The sequence below is a fragment of the Drosophila subpulchrella genome, unplaced genomic scaffold (assembly GCF_014743375.2).
Source record: "Drosophila subpulchrella strain 33 F10 #4 breed RU33 unplaced genomic scaffold, RU_Dsub_v1.1 Primary Assembly Seq104, whole genome shotgun sequence".
NCBI classification, from domain to species: Eukaryota; Metazoa; Arthropoda; class Insecta; order Diptera; family Drosophilidae; genus Drosophila; species Drosophila subpulchrella.
In genome coordinates, this window is record NW_023665446.1 from 305,990 (window position 1) to 328,836 (window position 22,847).

At 40.3% G+C, this 22,847-nt stretch overlaps 1 protein-coding gene across 1 annotated transcript; it reads right to left on the reverse strand.

Moving 5' to 3' along the window:
* Positions 1 to 10,091: 10,091 nt before the first annotated feature.
* On the reverse strand, positions 10,092 to 11,056 carry LOC119558498. The gene is made up of 2 exons (XM_037872002.1): positions 10,669 to 11,056; positions 10,092 to 10,613 (listed from the first exon to the last, which is right to left on the reverse strand). Exon 2 carries the CDS (start codon positions 10,606 to 10,608, stop codon positions 10,255 to 10,257), a length of 354 nt encoding a protein of 117 aa, XP_037727930.1. The 5' UTR covers positions 10,609 to 10,613; positions 10,669 to 11,056; the 3' UTR covers positions 10,092 to 10,254.
* Between the last annotated feature and the right edge of the window lie 11,791 nt (positions 11,057 to 22,847).

Genomic DNA, 22,847 nt, shown 5'->3' on the forward strand with positions numbered 1-22,847 from the left:
TGGGCGTGGCATGTTCGCGTAACAAACTTGCGCTGCGCTCAAGCCTACGGAATCTAAATCTGAAATCCCATTTCTCTATCTTTGACATTTTCCGAGATATCCGCGTTCATATTTACGATTTTTTGAAGTTTGTGGGCGGTTTGTGGGCGTTTAAGTGGGCGTGGCAAACTTTTTTTTGAGTCAATCGATAGGTATTGATGAGAAGAATACATTTCTGTTAAAATTTATTCTAGCATCAAAACTGTAGGAGCCACAGTTTTGGGCGTTTTGTGGGCGTTGTAGTGGGCGTGGCACTCTGCTGAAACAAACTTTCGCTGCGTAAGAAGCTCAGGAATCTCCACGCCAAATCTCAACAGCCTAGCTCTTATAGTTTCCGAGATCTCAGCGTTCATCCGGACGGACAGACAGACGGACAGACGGACAGACGGACAGACGGACATGGCTAGATCGACTCGGCTAGTGATCCTGATCAAGAATATATATACTTTATGGGGTCGGAAACGCTTCCTTCTGCCTGTTACATACTTTCCGACGAATCTAGTATACCCTTTTACTCTACGAGTAACGGGTATAATTAACATCTTAGTATTTAGCAAATTGTAAATCTTCCGAGCCGGAATTGTGTTCAATCTTGCCGGTGCTAAGATCAATTCGAGCGTTTATTTTCCTTAAATAATCTAGACCAACTATGCCGTCGAATTCCTTAAGGTTTTCGAAAATAAAACAAGGAAGAACGCTATAGTCGAGTACCTCGACTATCAGATACCCGTTACTCAGCCAAAGGGACCAAAGGGAAATGGAGATATGCAAGCAGCAAAGCGAGATTTAAATGCGCCACCTACCGGCGGAAGACAGATTTAAGCATTGTGGGCGTTAGGGTAGGCGTGGCAAATTTTTTTTGGATCAATCGATAGGTATTGACGAGACCAATACATTTCAGTTAAAATTTTTTATCTAGCATAAAAATTGTGGGCGCCACAGGCTTGGGCGGTTTGTGGGCGGTAGAGTGGGCGTGGCATATTCGCGTAACAAACCTGCGCTGCGTACAAGGCTACGGAATCTAAATCTGAAATCCCAATACTCTATCTTTGATAGTTTCCGAGATATCCGCGTTCATATTTACGATTTTTTGAAGTTTGTGGGCGGTTTTTGGGCGTTTAAGTGGGCGTGGCAAACTTTTTTTTAGGTCAATCGATAGGTATTAATAAGAACAATTAATTTCAGTTTAAATTTTTACTCTAGCATCAAAACTGTAGAAGCCACAGTTTTGGGCGGTTTGTGGGCGTTAGAGTGGGCGTGGCACTCTACTGAAACAAACTTGCGCTGCGTAAGAAGCTCAGGAATCTGCTCGCCAAATCTCAATAGCCTAGCTCTCATAGTTTCCAAGATCTCAGCGTTCATCCGGACAGACAGACGGACAGACGGACAGACGGACAGACGGACAGACGGACAGACGGACAGACGGACAGACGGACAGACGGACAGACGGACATGGCTAGATCGACTCGGCTAGTGATCCTGATCAAGAATATATATACTTTATGGGGTCGGAAACGCTTCCTTCTGCCTGTTACATACTTTCCGACGAATCTAGTATACCCTTTTACTCTACGAGTAACGGGTATAATAATGAATGCATTAAAAATATAATTAAGCGTAAAAATCCAATTTGTAATTTTATACCAACTCCTTCAAAGGAAATGATTCAATACGTTGAACCAAATATTATACTTACATGGAATCTAACTGAAACTACAATCGAACAAAATTGTCAAGAATTAAATGGCGATATAAAAATAAATGGAAGCAAAATTATTAGAATAAAACAATGTAGAGTTAAAATTGGAAATGTTATTTTAAGCGAAAATTCGTTAAGTCCAGAATTTGATTTAACAGCATTGTATTCACCGATTAATGTAACTAAGATAAAACAAGGAAGAACGCTATAGTCGAGTACCTCGACTATCAGATACCCGTTACTCAGCCAAAGGGACCAAAGGGAAATGGAGATATGCAAGCAGCAAAGCGAGATTTAAATGCGCCACCTACCGGCGGAAGACAGATTTAAGCATTGTGGGCGTTAGGGTAGGCGTGGCAAATTTTTTTTGGATCAATCGATAGGTATTGACGAGACCAATACATTTCAGTTAAAATTTTTTATCTAGCATAAAAATTGTGGGCGCCACAGGCTTGGGCGGTTTGTGGGCGGTAGAGTGGGCGTGGCATATTCGCGTAACAAACCTGCGCTGCGTACAAGGCTACGGAATCTAAATCTGAAATCCCAATACTCTATCTTTGATAGTTTCCGAGATATCCGCGTTCATATTTACGATTTTTTGAAGTTTGTGGGCGGTTTTTGGGCGTTTAAGTGGGCGTGGCAAACTTTTTTTTAGGTCAATCGATAGGTATTAATAAGAACAATTAATTTCAGTTTAAATTTTTACTCTAGCATCAAAACTGTAGAAGCCACAGTTTTGGGCGGTTTGTGGGCGTTAGAGTGGGCGTGGCACTCTACTGAAACAAACTTGCGCTGCGTAAGAAGCTCAGGAATCTGCTCGCCAAATCTCAATAGCCTAGCTCTCATAGTTTCCAAGATCTCAGCGTTCATCCGGACAGACAGACGGACAGACGGACAGACGGACAGACGGACAGACGGACAGACGGACAGACGGACAGACGGACAGACGGACATGGCTAGATCGACTCGGCTAGTGATCCTGATCAAGAATATATATACTTTATGGGGTCGGAAACGCTTCCTTCTGCCTGTTACATACTTTCCGACGAATCTAGTATACCCTTTTACTCTACGAGTAACGGGTATAATTAACATCTTAGTATTTAGCAAATTGTAAATCTTCCGAGCCAGAATTATGTTCAATCTTGCCGGTGTTAAGATCAATTCGAGCGTTTATTTTCCTTAAATAATCTAGACCAACTATGCCGTCGAATTCCTTAAGGTTTTCGAAAATAAAAAAATACGAGCTTTCGTTAAAAAGTTTTATTTTAAATTTTTTTTCCATTTTAGTGGAGCCATGAAGGGATGAGACCATAAAAGGTTCCTCCACGTTTTTTATGTGTGCCAGACCTGGCAAAGGTTTTATGTAATTTTTCGAAGCACATGTATCTATTAGCAGTCGAATCGTTTTCCCTGCTATCCTTCGGCTTACATACGGAAGCAGGGACTCCCCTCTAAAAAATTACAGTTTTCGGTTGGGAGCAAATCATCTTCGATTTCTCCTATATTGTCTTGAGCATGTTTGTCGTAGTCATCGGTGTATTCTTGTTCCTGAGTTGTGATATTCACTTTTCGTCTGTTACTTGGGGCATTACCCCTATATCCTTTATAGGAATTTGTCGTCTGCCGGGTCCGTGAGGAAGGATCAACTTCCATTGGTTCCGGTACCGATTGACCCTGATTTTTTTGCGAAAATGTCGCTGCCTGTAGCTAGCGTTTTCATGATTAAAATTTTGTGGCTTACAATTTTGGTTTTGTCGCCAGTTAGTATTTTTATTTGGGGGTTTTCCCGATTTTTCGTCGGCGTGTCGTGCAAAGGTGGCTGCAAATACGCTGCGTTCATGGCTAGACTGTGCCTCTTGTGCTAGTGCGAGAGCAGTAGGCAGGTCTTTCGGTTTTGCAGGAAAAACTGTAATTTTTAAAGAGTTTTTCAACCCTGAAATAAAGGTATGCAGTGCGTCGCTCCTGTATTTTTCGTTCAGGACTGTTGCAGCTGCAGTATCATGAGACATCAGCGTTTTGTTTGTTAACAGAGTTAATTTCTTTTCGACTTCATCATAAGGTTAAGTTCTTGTTGAATCACCTGTATGGGCGTCTTATCCGCGTAGGTGAAGTCTAATCTGGCTATAATAGCCTTAAAATTTAGAACAGTATTAAAAGGGGCTAGGACGGCGTCTGCCGATCCTCTAATTTTGTGCCTTATAATAGCAACGGCTTGGTAATGTTTTGAACTACCTACAAATGGTTTGAATTCTTCATATGCCACTGTGGCGGATTGCCGCCACGAAATGTACTGCTCTTGCCTACCGTCGAATTCCGGCAAAGATTTTACGATGCACACTGGGCCAGCCGATCCGATTTTTGGCCAAAAATACGTTTTTTTTTTATCCAGGAATTTATCCTGGAATCCGTTTGGATTCTTTGCGAGTCTGTTAAGAACTAATTAAAACTAACTTAAGTATTCTATAAGAAATCCAGGCAGAAAGCCCGACGTCGGCAGCGACGGTCAGAGTCGACGGCGTGGCTATGGGCAGAATGCTGACCTTGTAGTTCCCATCCGCTTCATAGCCCGCTGCATTACTTGGCCGCTTTGGCTAACGGCCCTAACGTGCCCGGTGCATTCCCCGACCACTCGGTTATCGGATTTCATTCTTTCAGACTGCCGATTTGAAGAATTGCATCCGGTCTTGCAACACCTTTGGGTTCCATGCTGACTCCTCCCTCCTTTAAGTGAAGGCCGCCCTCGGACTTCTTCAGCGTAGATTTTAGTACAGCTGTCAATTTACTTTGGCGGTTACGAACGCAACGTCGGTGGAGTTGATAGGTGATGAAGAGGCACACCGAAACGATTACTAAAGTAATACCGCTGGACAAAAGTGGCTTCGTTACAATTTCTTCTTTAAGGCGCTCGATGTGTTGGAGATTTTTCAGGCTTAGATCGTGAAGAAAAGGCAGGCTCAGCTGTTCCTTGTGGCCCGTGATGTTTACGTGGGCTACCATTGATACTGCAGGTTTATTCTTTAGTAAGCCATAGTGGTTTTGGGAGAGGGTCTTGTTTACCGTAACGTAGTCGTCGAAGGTTACCAAATATGTGCCCCTAGGAAGGTTTTTAGGGCTGCCATCGTGTTGAAGTCTCGCAGCCGCATCGTTGATGATGAGAATGCCGTCGTCGATTGTTGTTATTGGACTGAGGTGGCCTGGAATGGTGATGCACTGGGCGACAGATCCGGAAACCAATTCTTGAGCGCATGTTGAGGAGTCAGATTTTCTGCAGAAGGTGGTTCCAATTGAAGTGTCACACTGGTGGATGGCAAACGACTTTTTGCCGCAATCAGCGACCAAGTTGTTTTCCCCAAAGTCTAGAATCCTATTATTATGTTGTATTGGATAGATAGAAATTTTCTTACATACTAAGTTAGGCTTGGGGTATTTTATGAGGAAGTGTATTATGTCATTATTTTGAAATGCTTTTATCTGGGATACTTCTAAAAGATCAGTAATACCAAAGGTTTTGAGCTTTTCGTGATTAATTGCTTTGATATCAATTTCGTCCAGAATTACAGGATTTATTAAGTTAACCTTCGCTAATGTTATTGAGAATATTAAGTTTTCAAGATCATTTAATATAATTCTATTTTTGGCCAAGATTATTTCAAATAGGTGACTTTTGTCCATTTCGTCTGATTTGTAAATTGCGTTTATTGATTTGGTTAATTCGCTTAAACGTGTTTGTACTCTAGAATTTACTCTAGATTAGATTACTCTCTGATTCAATTATTTGGTTCTGTTTAAATTTGACCTGTTCCCAGTCGTCGAAGTCTGGGTGACCTGCAATTGCTTTTAACGCTGATCCTAACATATTAATACTCCGTGCATTTCTATGATGAACTCTTAAAGTACCCACTAAGGAATCTATTCGTCCGACGTCCACGGTCAATATCCGTCTCATGTGGTCTTGTGTAAAAGTATCGGTTGTAGTCTTTGTTTCGAGTGCGTAAGATTCATATGAAGTAATATTTGTGGAGTGTACAAGATACCCCCATTCGTCCCAGATTGTGACGTCTCCATCCATCACCGGTATGTAGTCCGAATGTGAATAGTCATTTATTTTTAAAGCAGTGGCCTTCGAAAAGGTCATAGTCAGAATAAAAGTCCAAAGCATTAACCTAAAACAAGAAAGAAGGAAACAAAAATCTTAATTTAAAATTAACTCTAGGAAAATATTTGTTTGTGTTTTATTTTAATTGTCCTTATGGACGACCCTTCCTTTAATAAGAACTGTAGTCCCAAGGTCTGCCTCAATTATTTCTTCAGAGCATAGGGGAGACAGTTCATTCCCCAGGCGTTTATTTGATTTCAAGAAAACTTTGTCGCCGACCTGATAACTTTTATAAATTCTGTCTTTGTTTATCTGGTCTAAGCTTTTCTCCTGGGCCTGTTGAATTTTTGTGCTAATCTCCGTCTCAAATTCTGCAGATCTAGAGTGTATTATTTCTATAGGCGTTTTGTTAGTCACTGAATGGATGGTTCTATTGTATTTAGTTGTGGCTAATAAAATAACCTCCGCAGTGTCGTTTGTCATTTGTTTTTCAATTTTTAGGCAACGCGCTATTTCAGCAAGTGTGCTGTGAAATCTTTCGACCTGTCCGTTCGAGGTACTGTGTAAGGGGGGTGCATTCGAAATGTTAATGTTGAAATTATTTAATAATATTGATTTAATGGTCTCGGAGTTTAATGATCTCTCATTGTCACAGTAAATTGTTTGTGTGTTAGGAAAAAAATTTACAATATTTAAAATCGGGGATTTTACATCCACGATAGCTCTTGATGCGATCGGCTGTACAATAGCGAACTTAGAAAATTTAACAATACATGTGAGGAAGAGTTTTCCATCTGTTGAAAATATGTCTATATGGAGGATTTCTCCTGAATAACAGGGGATTTGCGTTTGTCCAACTGTTTGCCTTGTAGGGTGACGGGTGTACTTTGCCATAGAGCAGACTTTACAATTTAGTGTTACCTCTGTTGCTAGCCGAAGCATTTTTGGGAAAAAAAATAGTCCCGCTGAATCTGTTTTACATTTTCTTGAGCCGCTCGATGGGCTCTATTATGTTATAACGTTTCTATTTCCTTTTGTTCTGTTTGATCAGGAATATCCGTTACTAGCGATTTGCAATGCTTGAATGCCGTTGAGGGGAATGCCTCGATTAGTTTATGCTGAATAAAAGCAAGAATTTGCAGTTCGCAATGGATGGCATTGACGACATCTGCTTTTACTACGTCTAGTAGTGTTGTTAGAAGAGTTTCGCGGTCGGATACTCGATTAATATGTCTGGTTTTTTCCTTGAATAGAATAAAAGTTCTCTTAGATGGGAAGCCTGCTTCCTCGATGATTTTCTGATTACGAAAACAATTAACAGGTTTATCTACTGACTCTATGGTGTATGTGAGAGAATCTTCGCTATGGATGGTAGCGATATCAGATTCGGGGTTAACCTGTAAGGGATTCGCGCTCTGTCGAGAGAGGGCATCAGCTACAACATTTTGTTTGCCTGGATTGTAGAAAATATTGGCGTTGTGTTCATCAATAAAAGATTTCCAGCGTTTTATTAGGGCATTTGTATTTTTTTCGGATACTGCGTACGTCAAAGGTTGATGGTCAGTATAAATGTTTAATTTCCTTACCCCGTACAAATAATTTCTTAAGTTTTTAAGTGCCCATACAATAGCTAGAAGTTCTCGCTCATTAGTAGCGAAATGCATTTCGTTGTCCCGGATTGTTCTAGAGATCCAGGTTATTGGGCGATTTTCCTGCGACAACACGGCCCCTAGGCCATGCGCGGAAGCGTCCGTCGTTAGATCAAAAGGTTTGTTAAAATCGGGGTACGCTAAAACCACGTCTTCTGATGCTAGAATTTTTTTAAGTTTTTCAAATGACTCTAATTGTTTGGGTTATAACTCAATTTTAATTTTTCTTGATTGGTTAGCGCTGTCTTTACCATTTTCGCCTTTTAAGATCTCCGTTAGGGGTCTTGCGATTGTGGCAAAGCCTTTTATAAAACACCTATAATAGCTGCAGAGACCCAAAAATGATCTAAGGCTATAAAGTGACGTAGGTGGTTGGAAGGCTTCGATTGCCTTTATTTTATCAGGGGACGTTGTTAGTCCTGCGCATGATACAATAAATCCCAGGTACTTTACGCTCTTTTTGAAGAACTTAGACTTTTCCTGAGATACCCTCATGTCGGCTTCATATAAACTTTTAAGAACCCAGTTTATATCCTTAATATGATCCTCTTTAGTTTTAGAGAAGATGATAACATCATCGACATACACATATCATGTTTTTGATATTTGCTCCCGTAGGACATCGTCGATTGCCCTTTGAAAAATGCTGGGTGCATTCTTCAGTCCGAACGGTAATCTACAGATCTCATATTTACCGTTGTTAACAGAGAAAGCGGTTTTTTCCCTATCTATGTCTGCTAACTCGATTTGGTGGAAACCCGACTTAAGGTCCAATGTTGTAAAATACTGGGCCTTTCCCATATTTGCAAGTATCGTTGAAATACTTGGAATAGGGTATTTATCGTCAATCGTTTTCTGATTTAGTTTCCTAAAATCGATAACGAGACTTTTTTCTATTTGCCACTTTCATCATGGCCTTTTTTATCAACGACCCATACAGGATTATTGTAGGGTGATCGTGACTTTCTGATAATACCGTCTGCTAGAAGTAGTTTAACCTCTGCATTGACAAAATCAGATACTCCCATTGGGTAAGGGTAAAGTTTAGAAAATACAGGCTCCCCGTCGGAGCGGATAATCGCAATCGTATTTATATTGTATGGCAGGGCTTGGTTAGGGTCAGCGAATGCCCCAGCCCTCTTAGTGATCATTAAATTAAATTCCTTTCTTATCGCAATGGGTACGTCGTCGACGTTTAAAGTAATAAAATTAACATCTTAGTATTTAGCAAATTGTAAATCTTCCGAGCCGGAATTGTGTTCAATCTTGCCGGTGCTAAGATCAATTCGAGCGTTTATTTTCCTTAAATAATCTAGACCAACTATGCCGTCGAATTCCTTAAGGTTTTTGAAAATAAAAAAATACGAGCTTTCGTTAAAAAGTTTTATTTTAAATTTTTTTTCCATTTTAGTGGAGCCATGAAGGGATGAGACCATAAAAGGTTCCTCCACGTTTTTTATGTGTGCCAGACCTGGCAAAGGTTTTATGTAATTTTTCGACGCACCTGTATCTATTAGCAGTCGAATCGTTTTCCCTGCTATCCTTCGGCTTACATACGGAAGCAGGGACTCCCCTCTAAAAAATTACAGTCTTCGGTTGGGAGCAAATCATCTTCGATTTCTCCTATATTGTCTTGAGCATGTTTGTCGTAGTCATCGGTGTATTCTTGTTCCTGAGTTGTGATATTCACTTTTCGTCTGTTACTTGGGGCATTACCCCTATATCCTTTATAGGAATTTGTCGTCTGCCGGGTCCGTGAGGAAGGATCAACTTCCATTGGTTCCGGTACCGATTGACCCTGATTTTTTTGCGAAAATGTCGCTGCCTGTAGCTAGCGTTTTCATGATTAAAATTTTGTGGCTTACAATTTTGGTTTTGTCGCCAGTTAGTATTTTTATTTGGGGGTTTTCCCGATTTTTCGTCGGCGTGTCGTGCAAAGGTGGCTGCAAGTACGCTGCGTTCATGGCTAGACTGTGCCTCTTGTGCTAGTGCGAGAGCAGTAGGCAGGTCTTTCGGTTTTGCAGGAAAAACTGTAATTTTTAAAGAGTTTTTCAACCCTGAAATAAAGGTATGCAGTGCGTCGCTCCTGTATTTTTCGTTCAGGACTGTTGCAGCTGCAGTATCATGAGACATCAGCGTTTTGTTTGTTAACAGAGTTAATTTCTTTTCGACTTCATCATAAGGTTAAGTTCTTGTTGAATCACCTGTATGGGCGTCTTATCCGCGTAGGTGAAGTCTAATCTGGCTATAATAGCCTTAAAATTTAGAACAGTATTAAAAGAGGCTAGGACGGCGTCTGCCGATCCTCTAATTTTGTGCCTTATAATAGCAACGGCTTGGTAATGTTTTGAACTACCTACAAATGGTTTGAATTCTTCATATGCCACTGTGGCGGATTGCCGCCACGAAATGTACTGCTCTTGCCTACCGTCGAATTCCGGCAAAGATTTTACGATGCACACTGGGCCAGCCGATCCGATTTTTGGCCAAAAATACGTTTTTTTTTTTATCCAGGAATTTATCCTGGAATCCGTTTGGATTCTTTGCGAGTCTGTTAAGAACTAATTAAAACTAACTTAAGTATTCTATAAGAAATCCAGGCAGAAAGCCCGACGTCGGCAGCGACGGTCAGAATCGACGGCGTGGCTATGAGCAGAATGCTGACCTTGTAGTTCCCATCCGCTGCATAGCCCGCTGCATTACTTGGCCGCTTTGGCTAACGGCCCTAACGTGCCCGGTGCATTCCCCGACCACTCGGTTATCGGATTTCATTCTTTCAGACTGCCGATTTGAAGAATTGCATCCGGTCTTGCAACACCTTTGGGTTCCATGCTGACTCCTCCCTCCTTTAAGTGAAGGCCGCCCTCGGACTTCTTCAGCGTAGATTTTAGTACAGCTGTCAATTTACTTTGGCGGTTACGAACGCAACGTCGGTGGAGTTGATAGGTGATGAAGAGGCACACCGAAACGATTACTAAAGTAATACCGCTGGACAAAAGTGGCTTCGTTACAATTTCTTCTTTAAGGCGCTCGATGTGTTGGAAATTTTTCAGGCTAAGATCGTGAAGAAATAGCAGGCTCAGCTGTTCCTTGTGGCCCGTGATGTTTACGTAGGCTACCATTGATACTGCAGGTTTATTCTTTAGTAAGCCATAGTGGTTTTGGAAGAGGGTCTCGTTTACCGTAACGTAGTCGTCGAAGGTTACCAAATATGTGCCCCTAGGAAGGTTTTTAGGGCTGCCATCGTGTTGAAGTCTCGCAGCCGCATCGTTGATGATGAGAATGCCGTCGTCGATTGTTGTTATTGGACTGAGGTGGCCTGGAATGGTGCTGCACTGGGCGACAGTTCCGGAAACCAATTATTGAGCGCATGTTGAGGAGTCAGATTTTCTGCAGAAGGTGGTTCCAATTGAAGTGTCACACTGGTGGATGGCAAACGACTTTTTGCCGCAATCAGCGACCAAGTTGTTTTCCCCAAAGTCTAGAATCCTATTATTATGTTGTATTGGATAGATAGAAATTTTCTTACATACTAAGTTAGGTTTGGGGTATTTTATGAGGAAGTGTATTATGTCATTATTTTGAAATGCTTTTATCTGGGATACTTCTAAAAGATCAGTAATACTAAAGTTTGTGAGCTTTTCGTGATTAATTTCTTCAGAATTAGAAGTTCAGAATTACAGGATTTATTAAGTTAACCTTCGCTAATGTTATTGAGAATATTAAGTTTTCAAGATCATTTATTATAATTCTATTTTTGGCCAAGATTATTTCAAATAGGTGACTTTTGTCCATTTCGTCTGATTTGTAAATTGCGTTTATTGATTTGGTTAATTCGTTTAAACGTGTTTGTACTCTAGAATTTATTTCTACCTGATTACTCTCTGATTCAATTAATTGGTTCTGTTTAAATTTGACCTGTTCCCAGTCGTCGAAGTCTGGGTGACCTGCAATTGCTTTTAACGCTGATCCTAACATATTAATACTCCGTGCATTTCTATGATGAACTCTTAAAGTACCCACTAAGGAATCTATTCGTCCGACGTCCACGGTCAATATCCGTCTCATGTGGTCTTGTGTAAAAGTATCGATTGTAGTCTTTGTTTCGAGTGCGTAAGATTCATATGAAGTAATATTTGTGGAGTGTACAAGATACCCCCATTCGTCCCAGATTGTGACGTCTCCATCCATCACCGGTATGTAGTCCGAATGTGAATAGTCATTTATTTTTAAAGCAGTGGCCTTCGAAAAGGTCATAGTCAGAATAAAAGTCCAAAGCATTAACCTAAAACAAGAAAGAAGGAAACAAAAATCTTAATTTAAAATTAACTCTAGGAAAATAATTGTTTGTGTTTTATTTTAATTGTCCTTATGGACGACCCTTCCTTTAATAAGAACTGTAGTCCCAAGGTCTGCCTCAATTATTTCTTCAGAGCATAGGGGAGACAGTTTATTCCCCAGGCGTTTATTTGATTTCAAGAAAACTTTGTCGCCGACCTGATAACTTTTATAAATTCTGTCTTTGTTTATCTGGTCTAAGCTTTTCTCCTGGGCCTGTTGAATTTTTGTGCTAATCTCCGTCTCAAATTCTGCAGATCTAGAGTGTATTATTTCTATAGGCGTTTTGTTAGTCACTGAATGGATGGTTCTATTGTATTTAGTTGTGGCTAATAAAATAACCTCCGCAGTGTCGTTTGTCATTTGTTTTTCAATTTTTAGGCAACGCGCTATTTCAGCAAGTGTGCTGTGAAATCTTTCGACCTGTCCGTTCGAGGTACTGTGTAAGGGGGGTGCATTCGAAATGTTAATGTTGAAATTATTTAATAATATTGATTTAATGGTCTCGGAGTTTAATGATCTCTCATTGTCACAGTAAATTGTTTGTGTGTTAGGAATAAAATTTACAATATTTAAAATCGGGGATTTTACATCCACGATAGCTCTTGATGCGATCGGCTGTACAATAGCGAACTTAGAAAATTTATCAATACATGTGAGGGAGAGTTTTCCATCTGTTGAAAATATGTCTATATGGAGGATTTCTCCTGAATAACAGGGGATTTGCGTTTGTCCAACTGTTTGCCTTGTAGGGTGACGGGTGTACTTTGCCATAGAGCAGACTTTACAATTTAGTGTTACCTCTGTTGCTAGCCGAAGCATTTTTGGGAAAAAAAATAGTCCCGCAGAATCTGTTTTACATTTTCTTGAGCCGCTCGATGGGCTCTATTATGTTATAACGTTTCTATTTCCTTTTGTTCTGTTTGATCAGGAATATCCGTTACTAGCGATTTGCAATGCTTGAATGCCGTTGAGGGGAATGCCTCGATTAGCTTATGCTGAATAAAAGCAAGAATTTGCAGTTCGCAATGGATGGCATTGACGACATCTGCTTTTACTACGTCTAGTAGTGTTGTTAGAAGAGTTTCGCGGTCGGATACTCGATTAATATGTCTGGTTTTTTCCTTGAATAGAATAAAAGTTCTCTTAGATGGGAAGCCTGCTTCCTCGATGATTTTCTGATTACGAAAACAATTAACAGGTTTATCTACTGACTCTATGGTGTATGTGAGAGAATCTTCGCTATGGATGGTAGCGATATCAGATTCGGGGTTAACCTGTAAGGGATTCACGCTCTGTCGAGAGAGGGCATCAGCTACAACATTTTGTTTGCCTGGTTTGTAGAAAATATTGGCGTTGTGTTCATCAATAAAAGATTTCCAGCGTTTTATTAGGGCATTTGTATTTTTTTCGGATACTGCGTACGTCAAAGGTTGATGGTCAGTATAAATGTTTAATTTCCTTACCCCGTACAAATAATTTCTTAAGTTTTTAAGTGCCCATACAATAGCTAAAAGTTCTCGCTCATTAGTAGCGAAATGCATTTCGTTGTCCCGGATTGTTCTAGAGATCCAGGTTATTGGGCGATTTTCCTGCGACAACACGGCCCCTAGGCCATGCGCGGAGGCGTCCGTCGTTAGATCAAAAGGTTTGTTAAAATCGGGGTACGCTAAAACCACGTCTTCTGATGCTAGAATTTTTTTAAGTTTTTCAAATGACTCTAATTGTTTGGGTTATAACTCAATTTTAATTTTTCTTGATTGGTTAGCGCTGTCTTTACCATTTTCGCCTTTTAAGATCTCCGTTAGGGGTCTTGCGATTGTGGCAAAGCCTTTTATAAAACACCTATAATAGCTGCAGAGACCCAAAAATGATCTAAGGCTATAAAGTGACGTAGGTGGTTGGAAGGCTTCGATTGCCTTTATTTTATCAGGGGACGTTGTTAGTCCTGCGCATGATACAATAAATCCCAGGTACTTTACGCTCTTTTTGAAGAACTTAGGCTTTTCCTGAGATACCCTCATGTCGGCTTCATATAAACTTTTAAGAACCCAGTTTATATCCTTAATATAATCCTCTTTAGTTTTAGAGAAGATGATAACATCATCGACATACACATATCATGCTTTTGATATTTGCTCCCGTAGGACATCGTCGATTGCCCTTTGAAAAATGCTGGGTGCATTCTTCAGTCCGAACGGTAATCTACAGATCTCATATTTACCGTTGTTAACAGAGAAAGCGGTTTTTTCCCTATCTATGTCTGCTAACTCGATTTGGTGGAAACCCGACTTGAGGTCCAATGTTGTAAAATACTGGGCCTTTCCCATATTTGCAAGTATCGTTGAAATACTTGGAATAGGGTATTTATCGTCAATCGTTTTCTGATTTAGTTTCCCAAAATCGATAACGAGACTTTTTTCTTGTTGCCACTTTCATCATGGCCTTTTTTATCAACGACCCATACAGGATTATTGTAGGGTGATCGTGACTTTCTGATAATACCGTCTGCTACAAGTAGTTTAACCTCTGCATTGACAAAATCAGATACTCCCATTGGGTAAGGGTAAAGTTTAGAAAATACAGGCTCCCCGTCGGAGCGGATAATCGCAATCGTATTTATATTGTATGGCAGGGCTTGGTTAGGGTCAGCGAATGCCCTCTTAGTGATCATTAAATTAAATTCCTTTCTTATCGCAATGGGTACGTCGTCGACGTTTAAAGTAATAAAACAAGGAAGAACGCTATAGTCGAGTACCTCGACTATCAGATACCCGTTACTCAGCTAAAGGGACCAAAGGGAAATGGAGATATGCAAGCAGCAAAGTGAGATTTAAATGCGCCACCTACCGGCGGTAGACAGATTTAAGCGTTGTGGGCGTTAGAGTGGGCATGGAAAATTTTTTTTGGATCAATCGATAGGTATTGACGAGACCAACACATTTCAGTTAAAATTTTTTATCTAGCATGAAAATTGTGGGCGCCACAGGCTTGGGCGGTTTGTGGGCGTTAGAGTGGGCGTGGCATGTTCGCGTAACAAACTTGCGCTGCGCTCAAGCCTACGGAATCTAAATCTGAAATCCCATTTCTCTATCTTTGACATTTTCCGAGATATCCGCGTTCATATTTACGATTTTTTGAAGTTTGTGGGCGGTTTGTGGGCGTTTAAGTGGGCGTGGCAAACTTTTTTTTGAGTCAATCGATAGGTATTGATGAGAAGAATACATTTCTGTTAAAATTTATTCTAGCATCAAAACTGTAGGAGCCACAGTTTTGGGCGTTTTGTGGGCGTTGTAGTGGGCGTGGCACTCTGCTGAAACAAACTTTCGCTGCGTAAGAAGCTCAGGAATCTCCACGCCAAATCTCAACAGCCTAGCTCTTATAGTTTCCGAGATCTCAGCGTTCATCCGGACGGACAGACAGACGGACAGACGGACAGACGGACAGACGGACATGGCTAGATCGACTCGGCTAGTGATCCTGATCAAGAATATATATACTTTATGGGGTCGGAAACGCTTCCTTCTGCCTGTTACATACTTTCCGACGAATCTAGTATACCCTTTTACTCTACGAGTAACGGGTATAATTAACATCTTAGTATTTAGCAAATTGTAAATCTTCCGAGCCGGAATTGTGTTCAATCTTGCCGGTGCTAAGATCAATTCGAGCGTTTATTTTCCTTAAATAATCTAGACCAACTATGCCGTCGAATTCCTTAAGGTTTTCGAAAATAAAATAATGAATGCATTAAAAATATAATTAAGCGTAAAAATCCAATTTGTAATTTTATACCAACTCCTTCAAAGGAAATGATTCAATACGTTGAACCAAATATTATACTTACATGGAATCTAACTGAAACTACAATCGAACAAAATTGTCAAGAATTAAATGGCGATATAAAAATAAATGGAAGCAAAATTATTAGAATAAAACAATGTAGAGTTAAAATTGGAAATGTTATTTTAAGCGAAAATTCGTTAAGTCCAGAATTTGATTTAACAGCATTGTATTCACCGATTAATGTAACTAAGATAAAACAAGGAAGAACGCTATAGTCGAGTACCTCGACTATCAGATACCCGTTACTCAGCCAAAGGGACCAAAGGGAAATGGAGATATGCAAGCAGCAAAGCGAGATTTAAATGCGCCACCTACCGGCGGAAGACAGATTTAAGCATTGTGGGCGTTAGGGTAGGCGTGGCAAATTTTTTTTGGATCAATCGATAGGTATTGACGAGACCAATACATTTCAGTTAAAATTTTTTATCTAGCATAAAAATTGTGGGCGCCACAGGCTTGGACGGTTTGTGGGCGGTAGAGTGGGCGTGGCATATTCGCGTAACAAACCTGCGCTGCGTACAAGGCTACGGAATCTAAATCTGAAATCCCAATACTCTATCTTTGATAGTTTCCGAGATATCCGCGTTCATATTTACGATTTTTTGAAGTTTGTGGGCGGTTTTTGGGCGTTTAAGTGGGCGTGGCAAACTTTTTTTTAGGTCAATCGATAGGTATTAATAAGAACAATTAATTTCAGTTTAAATTTTTACTCTAGCATCAAAACTGTAGAAGCCACAGTTTTGGGCGGTTTGTGGGCGTTAGAGTGGGCGTGGCACTCTACTGAAACAAACTTGCGCTGCGTAAGAAGCTCAGGAATCTGCTCGCCAAATCTCAATAGCCTAGCTCTCATAGTTTCCAAGATCTCAGCGTTCATCCGGACAGACAGACGGACAGACGGACAGACGGACAGACGGACAGACGGACAGACGGACAGACGGACAGACGGACATGGCTAGATCGACTCGGCTAGTGATCCTGATCAAGAATATATATACTTTATGGGGTCGGAAACGCTTCCTTCTGCCTGTTACATACTTTCCGACGAATCTAGTATACCCTTTTACTCTACGAGTAACGGGTATAAAAATACGAGCTTTCGTTAAAAAGTTTTATTTTAAATTTTTTTTCCATTTTAGTGGAGCCATGAAGGGATGAGACCATAAAAGGTTCCTCCACGTTTTTTATGTGTGCCAGACCTGGCAAAGGTTTTATGTAATTTTTCGAAGCACATGTATCTATTAGCAGTCGAATCGTTTTCCCTGCTATCCTTCGGCTTACATACGGAAGCAGGGACTCCCCTCTAAAAAATTACAGTCTTCGGTTGGGAGCAAATCATCTTCGATTTCTCCTATATTGTCTTGAGCATGTTTGTCGTAGTCATCGGTGTATTCTTGTTCCTGAGTTGTGATATTCACTTTTCGTCTGTTACTTGGGGCATTACCCCTATATCCTTTATAGGAATTTGTCGTCTGCCGGGTCCGTGAGGAAGGATCAACTTCCATTGGTTCCGGTACCGATTGACCCTGATTTTTTTGCGAAAATGTCGCTGCCTGTAGCTAGCGTTTTCATGATTAAAATTTTGTGACTTACAATTTTGGTTTTGTCGCCAGTTAATATTTTTATTTGGGGGTTTTCCCGATTTTTCGTCGGCGTGTCGTGCAAAGGTGGCTGCAAATACGCTGCGTTCATGGCTAGACTGTGCCTCTTGTGCTAGTGCGAGAGCAGTAGGCAGGTCTTTCGGTTTTGCAGGAAAAACTGTAATTTTTAAAGAGTTTTTCAACCCTGAAATAAAGGTATGCAGTGCGTCGCTCCTGTATTTTTCGTTCAGGACTGTTGCAGCTGCAGTATCATGAGACATCAGCGTTTTGTTTGTTAACAGAGTTAATTTCTTTTCGACTTCATCATAAGGTTAAGTTCTTGTTGAATCACCTGTATGGGCGTCTTATCCGCGTAGGTGAAGTCTAATCTGGCTATAATAGCTTTAAAATTTAGAACAGTATTAAAAGAGGCTAGGACGGCGTCTGCCGATCCTCTAATTTTGTGCCTTATAATAGCAACGGCTTGGTAATGTCTTGAACTACCTACAAATGGTTTGAATTCTTCATATGCCACTGTGGCGGATTGCCGCCACGAAATGTACTGCTCTTGCCTACCGTCGAATTCCGGCAAAGATTTTACGATGCACACTGGGCCAGCCGATCCGATATTTGGCCAAAAATACGTTTTTTTTTTATCCAGGAATTTATCGTGGAATCCGTTTGGATTCTTTGCGAGTCTGTTAAGAACTAATTAAAACTAACTTAAGTATTCTATAAGAAATCCAGGCAGAAAGCCCGACGTCGGCAGCGACGGTCAGAATCGACGGCGTGGCTATGGGCAGAATGCTGACCTTGTAGTTCCCATCCGCTGCATAGCCCGCTGCATTACTTGGCCGCTTTGGCTAACGGCCCTAACGTGCCCGGTGCATTCCCCGACCACTCGGTTATCGGATTTCATTCTTTCAGACTGCCGATTTGAAGAATTGCATTCGGTCTTGCAACACCTTTGGGTTCCATGCTGACTCCTCCCTCCTTTAAGTGAAGGCCGCCCTCGGACTTCTTCAGCGTAGATTTTAGTACAGCTGTCAATTTACTTTGGCGATTACGAACGCAACGTCGGTGGAGTTGATAGGTGATGAAGAGGCACACCGAAACGATTACTAAAGTAATACCGCTGGACAAAAGTGGCTTCGTTACAATTTCTTCTTTAAGGCGCTCGATGTGTTGGAGATTTTTCAGGCTTAGATCGTGAAGAAATAGCAGGCTCAGCTGTTTCTTGTGGCCCGTGATGTTTACGTGGGCTACCATTGATACTGCAGGTTTATTCTTTAGTAAGCCATAGTGGTTTTGGAAGAGGGTCTCGTTTACCGTAACGTAGTCGTCGAAGGTTACCAAATATGTGCCCCTAGGAAGGTTTTTAGGGCTGCCATCGTGTTGAAGTCTCGCAGCCGCATCGTTGATGATGAGAATGCCGTCGTCGATTGTTGTTATTGGACTGAGGTGGCCTGGAATGGTGCTGCACAGGGCGACAGTTCCGGAAACCAATTCTTGAGCGCATGTTGAGGAGTCAGATTTTCTGCAGAAGGTGGTTCCAATTGAAGTGTCACACTGGTGGATGGCAAACGACTTTTTGCCGCAATCAGCGACCAAGTTGTTTTCCCCAAAGTCTAGAATCCTATAATTATGTTGTATTGGATAGATAGAAATTTTCTTACATACTAATTTAGGTTTGGGGTATTTTATGAGGAAGTGTATTATGTCATTATTTTGAAATGCTTTTATCTGGGATACTTCTAAAAGATCAGTAATACTAAAGTTTGTGAGCTTTTCGTGATTAATTTCTTTGATATCAATTTCATTCAGAACTACAGGATTTATTAAGTTAACCTTCGCTAATGTTATTGAGAATATTAAGTTTTCAAGATCATTTATTATAATTCTATTTTTGGCTAAGATTATTTCAAATAGGTGACTTTTGTCCATTTCGTCTGATTTGTAAATTGCGTTTATTGATTTGGTTAATTCGTTTAAACGTGTTTGTACTCTAGAATTTACTCTAGATTAGATTACTCTCTGATTCAATTAATTGGTTCTGTTTAAATTTGACCTGTTCCCAGTCGTCGAAGTCTGGGTGACCTGCAATTGCTCTTAACGCTGATCCTAACATATTAATACTCCGTGCATTTCTATGATGAACTCTTAAAGTAGCCACTAAGGAATCTATTCGTCCGACGTCCACGGTCAATATCCGTCTCATGTGGTCTTGTGTAAAAGTATTGATTGTAGTCTTTGTTTCGAGTGCGTAAGATTCATATGAAGTAATATTTGTGGAGTGTACAAGATACCCCCATTCGTCCCAGATTGTGACGTCTCCATCCATCACCGGTATGTAGTCCGAATGTGAATAGTCATTTATTTTTAAAGCAGTGGCCTTCGAAAAGGTCATAGTCAGAATAAAAGTCCAAAGCATTAACCTAAAACAAGAAAGAAGGAAACAAAAATCTTAATTTAAAATTAACTCTAGGAAAATAATTGCTTGTGTTTTATTTTAATTGTCCTTATGGACCACCCTTCCTTTAATAAGAACTGTAGTCCCAAGGTCTGCCTCAATTATTTCTTCAGAGCATAGGGGAGACAGTTTATTCCCCAGGCGTTTATTTGATTTCAAGAAAACTTTGTTGCCGACCTGATAACTTTTATAAATTCTGTCTTTGTTTATCTGGTCTAAGCTTTTCTCCTGGGCCTGTTGAATTTTTGTGCTAATCTCCGTCTCAAATTCTGCAGATCTAGAGTGTATTATTTCTATAGGCGTTTTGTTAGTCACAGATTGGATGGTTCTATTGTATTTAGTTGTGGCTAATAAAATAACCTCCGCAGTGTCGTTCATTTGTTTTTCAATTTTTAGGCAACGCGCTATTTCAGCAAGTGTGCTGTGAAATCTTTCGACCTGTCCGTTCGAGGTACTGTGTAAGGGGGGTGCATTCGAAATGTTAATGTTGAAATTATTTAATAATATTGATTTAATGGTCTCGGAGTTTAATGATCTCTCATTGTCACAGTAAATTGTTTGTGTGTTAGGAATAAAATTTACAATATTTAAAATCGGGGATTTTACATCCACTATAGCTCTTGATGCGATCGGCTGTACAATAGCGAACTTAGAAAATGTATCAATACATGTGAGGAAGAGTTTTCCATCTGTTGAAAATATGTCTATATGGAGGATTTCTCCTGAATAACAGGGGATTTGCGTTTGTCCAACTGTTTGCCTTGTAGGGTGACGGGTGTACTTTGCCATAGAGCAGACTTTACAATTTAGTGTTACCTCTGTTGCTAGCCGAAGCATTTTTGGGAAAAAAAATAGTCCCGCAGAATCTGTTTTACATTTTCTTGAGCCGCTCGATGGGCTCTATTATGTTATAACGTTTCTATTTCCTTTTGTTCTGTTTGATCAGGAATATCCGTTACTAGCGATTTGCAATGCTTGAATGCCGTTGAGGGGAATGCCTCGATTAGTTTATGCTAAATAAAAGCAAGAATTTGCAGTTCGCAATGGATGGCATTGACGACATCTGCTTTTACTACGTCTAGTAGTGTTGTTAGAAGAGTTTCGCGGTCGGATACTCGATTAATATGTCTGGTTTTTTCCTTGAATAGAATAAAAGTTCTCTTAGATGGGAAGCCTGCTTCCTCGATGATTTTCTGATTACGAAAACAATTAACAGGTTTATCTACTGACTCTACTGTAAGGGATTCGCGCTCTGTCGAGAGAGGGCATCAGCTACAACATTTTGTTTGCCTGGTTTGTAGAAAATATTGGCGTTGTGTTCATCAATAAAAGATTTCCAGCGTTTTATTAGGGCATTTGTATTTTTTTCGGATACTGCGTACGTCAAAGGTTGATGGTCAGTATAAATGTTTAATTTCCTTACCCCGTACAAATAATTTCTTAAGTTTTTAAGTGCCCATACAATAGCTAAAAGTTCTCGCTCATTAGTAGCGAAATGCATTTCGTTGTCCCGGATTGTTCTAGAGATCCAGGTTATTGGGCGATTTTCCTGCGACAACACGGCCCCTAGGCCATGCGCGGAAGCGTCCGTCGTTAGATCAAAAGGTTTGTTAAAATCGGGGTACGCTAAAACCACGTCTTCTGATGCTAGAATTTTTTTAAGTTTTTCAAATGACTCTAATTGTTTGGGTTATAACTCAATTTTAATTTTTCTTGATTGGTTAGCGCTGTCTTTACCATTTTCGCCTTTTAAGATCTCCGTTAGGGGTCTTGCGATTGTGGCAAAGCCTTTTATAAAACACCTATAATAGCTGCAGAGACCCAAAAATGATCTAAGGCTATAAAGTGACGTAGGTGGTTGGAAGGCTTCGATTGCCTTTATTTTATCAGGGGACGTTGTTAGTCCTGCGCATGATACAATAAATCCCAGGTACTTTACGCTCTTTTTGAAGAACTTAGACTTTTCCTGAGATACCCTCATGTCGGCTTCATATAAACTTTTAAGAACCCAGTTTATATCCTTAATATGATCCTCTTTAGTTTTAGAGAAGATGATAACATCATCGACATACACATATCATGTTTTTGATATTTGCTCTCGTAAGACATCGTCGATTGCCCTTTGAAAAATGCTGGGTGCATTCTTCAGTCCGAACGGTAATCTACAGATCTCATATTTACCGTTGTTAACAGAGAAAGCGGTTTTTTCCCTATCTATGTCTGCTAACTCGATTTGGTGGAAACCCGACTTAAGGTCCAATGTTGTAAAATACTGGGCCTTTCCCATATTTGCAAGTATCGTTGAAATACTTGGAATAGGGTATTTATCGTCAATCGTTTTCTGATTTTGTTTCCTAAAATCGATAACGAGACTTTTTTCTTGTTGCCACTTTCATCATGGCCTTTTTTATCAACGACCCATACAGGATTATTGTAGGGTGATCGTGACTTTCTGATAATACCGTCTGCTAGAAGTTGTTTAACCTCTGCATTGACAAAATCAGATACTCCCATTGGGTAAGGGTAAAGTTTAGAAAATACAGGCTCCCCGTCGGAGCGGATAGTCGCAATCGTATTTATATTGTATGGCAGGGCTTGGTTAGGGTCAGCGAATGCCCAGCCCTCTTAGTGATCATTAAATTAAATTCCTTTCTTATCGCAATGGGTACGTTGTCGACGTTTTAAGTAATAAAATTAACATCTTAGTATTTAGCAAATTGTAAATCTTCCGAGCCAGAATTATGTTCAATCTTGCCGGTGTTAAGATCAATTCGAGCGTTTATTTTCCTTAAATAATCTAGACCAACTATGCCGTCGAATTCCTTAAGGTTTTCGAAAATAAAAAAATACGAGCTTTCGTTAAAAAGTTTTATTTTAAATTTTTTTTCCATTTTAGTGGAGCCATGAAGGGATGAGACCATAAAAGGTTCCTCCACGTTTTTTATGTGTGCCAGACCTGGCAAAGGTTTTATGTAATTTTTCGAAGCACATGTATCTATTAGCAGTCGAATCGTTTTCCCTGCTATCCTTCGGCTTACATACGGAAGCAGGGACTCCCCTCTAAAAAATTACAGTTTTCGGTTGGGAGCAAATCATCTTCGATTTCTCCTATATTGTCTTGAGCATGTTT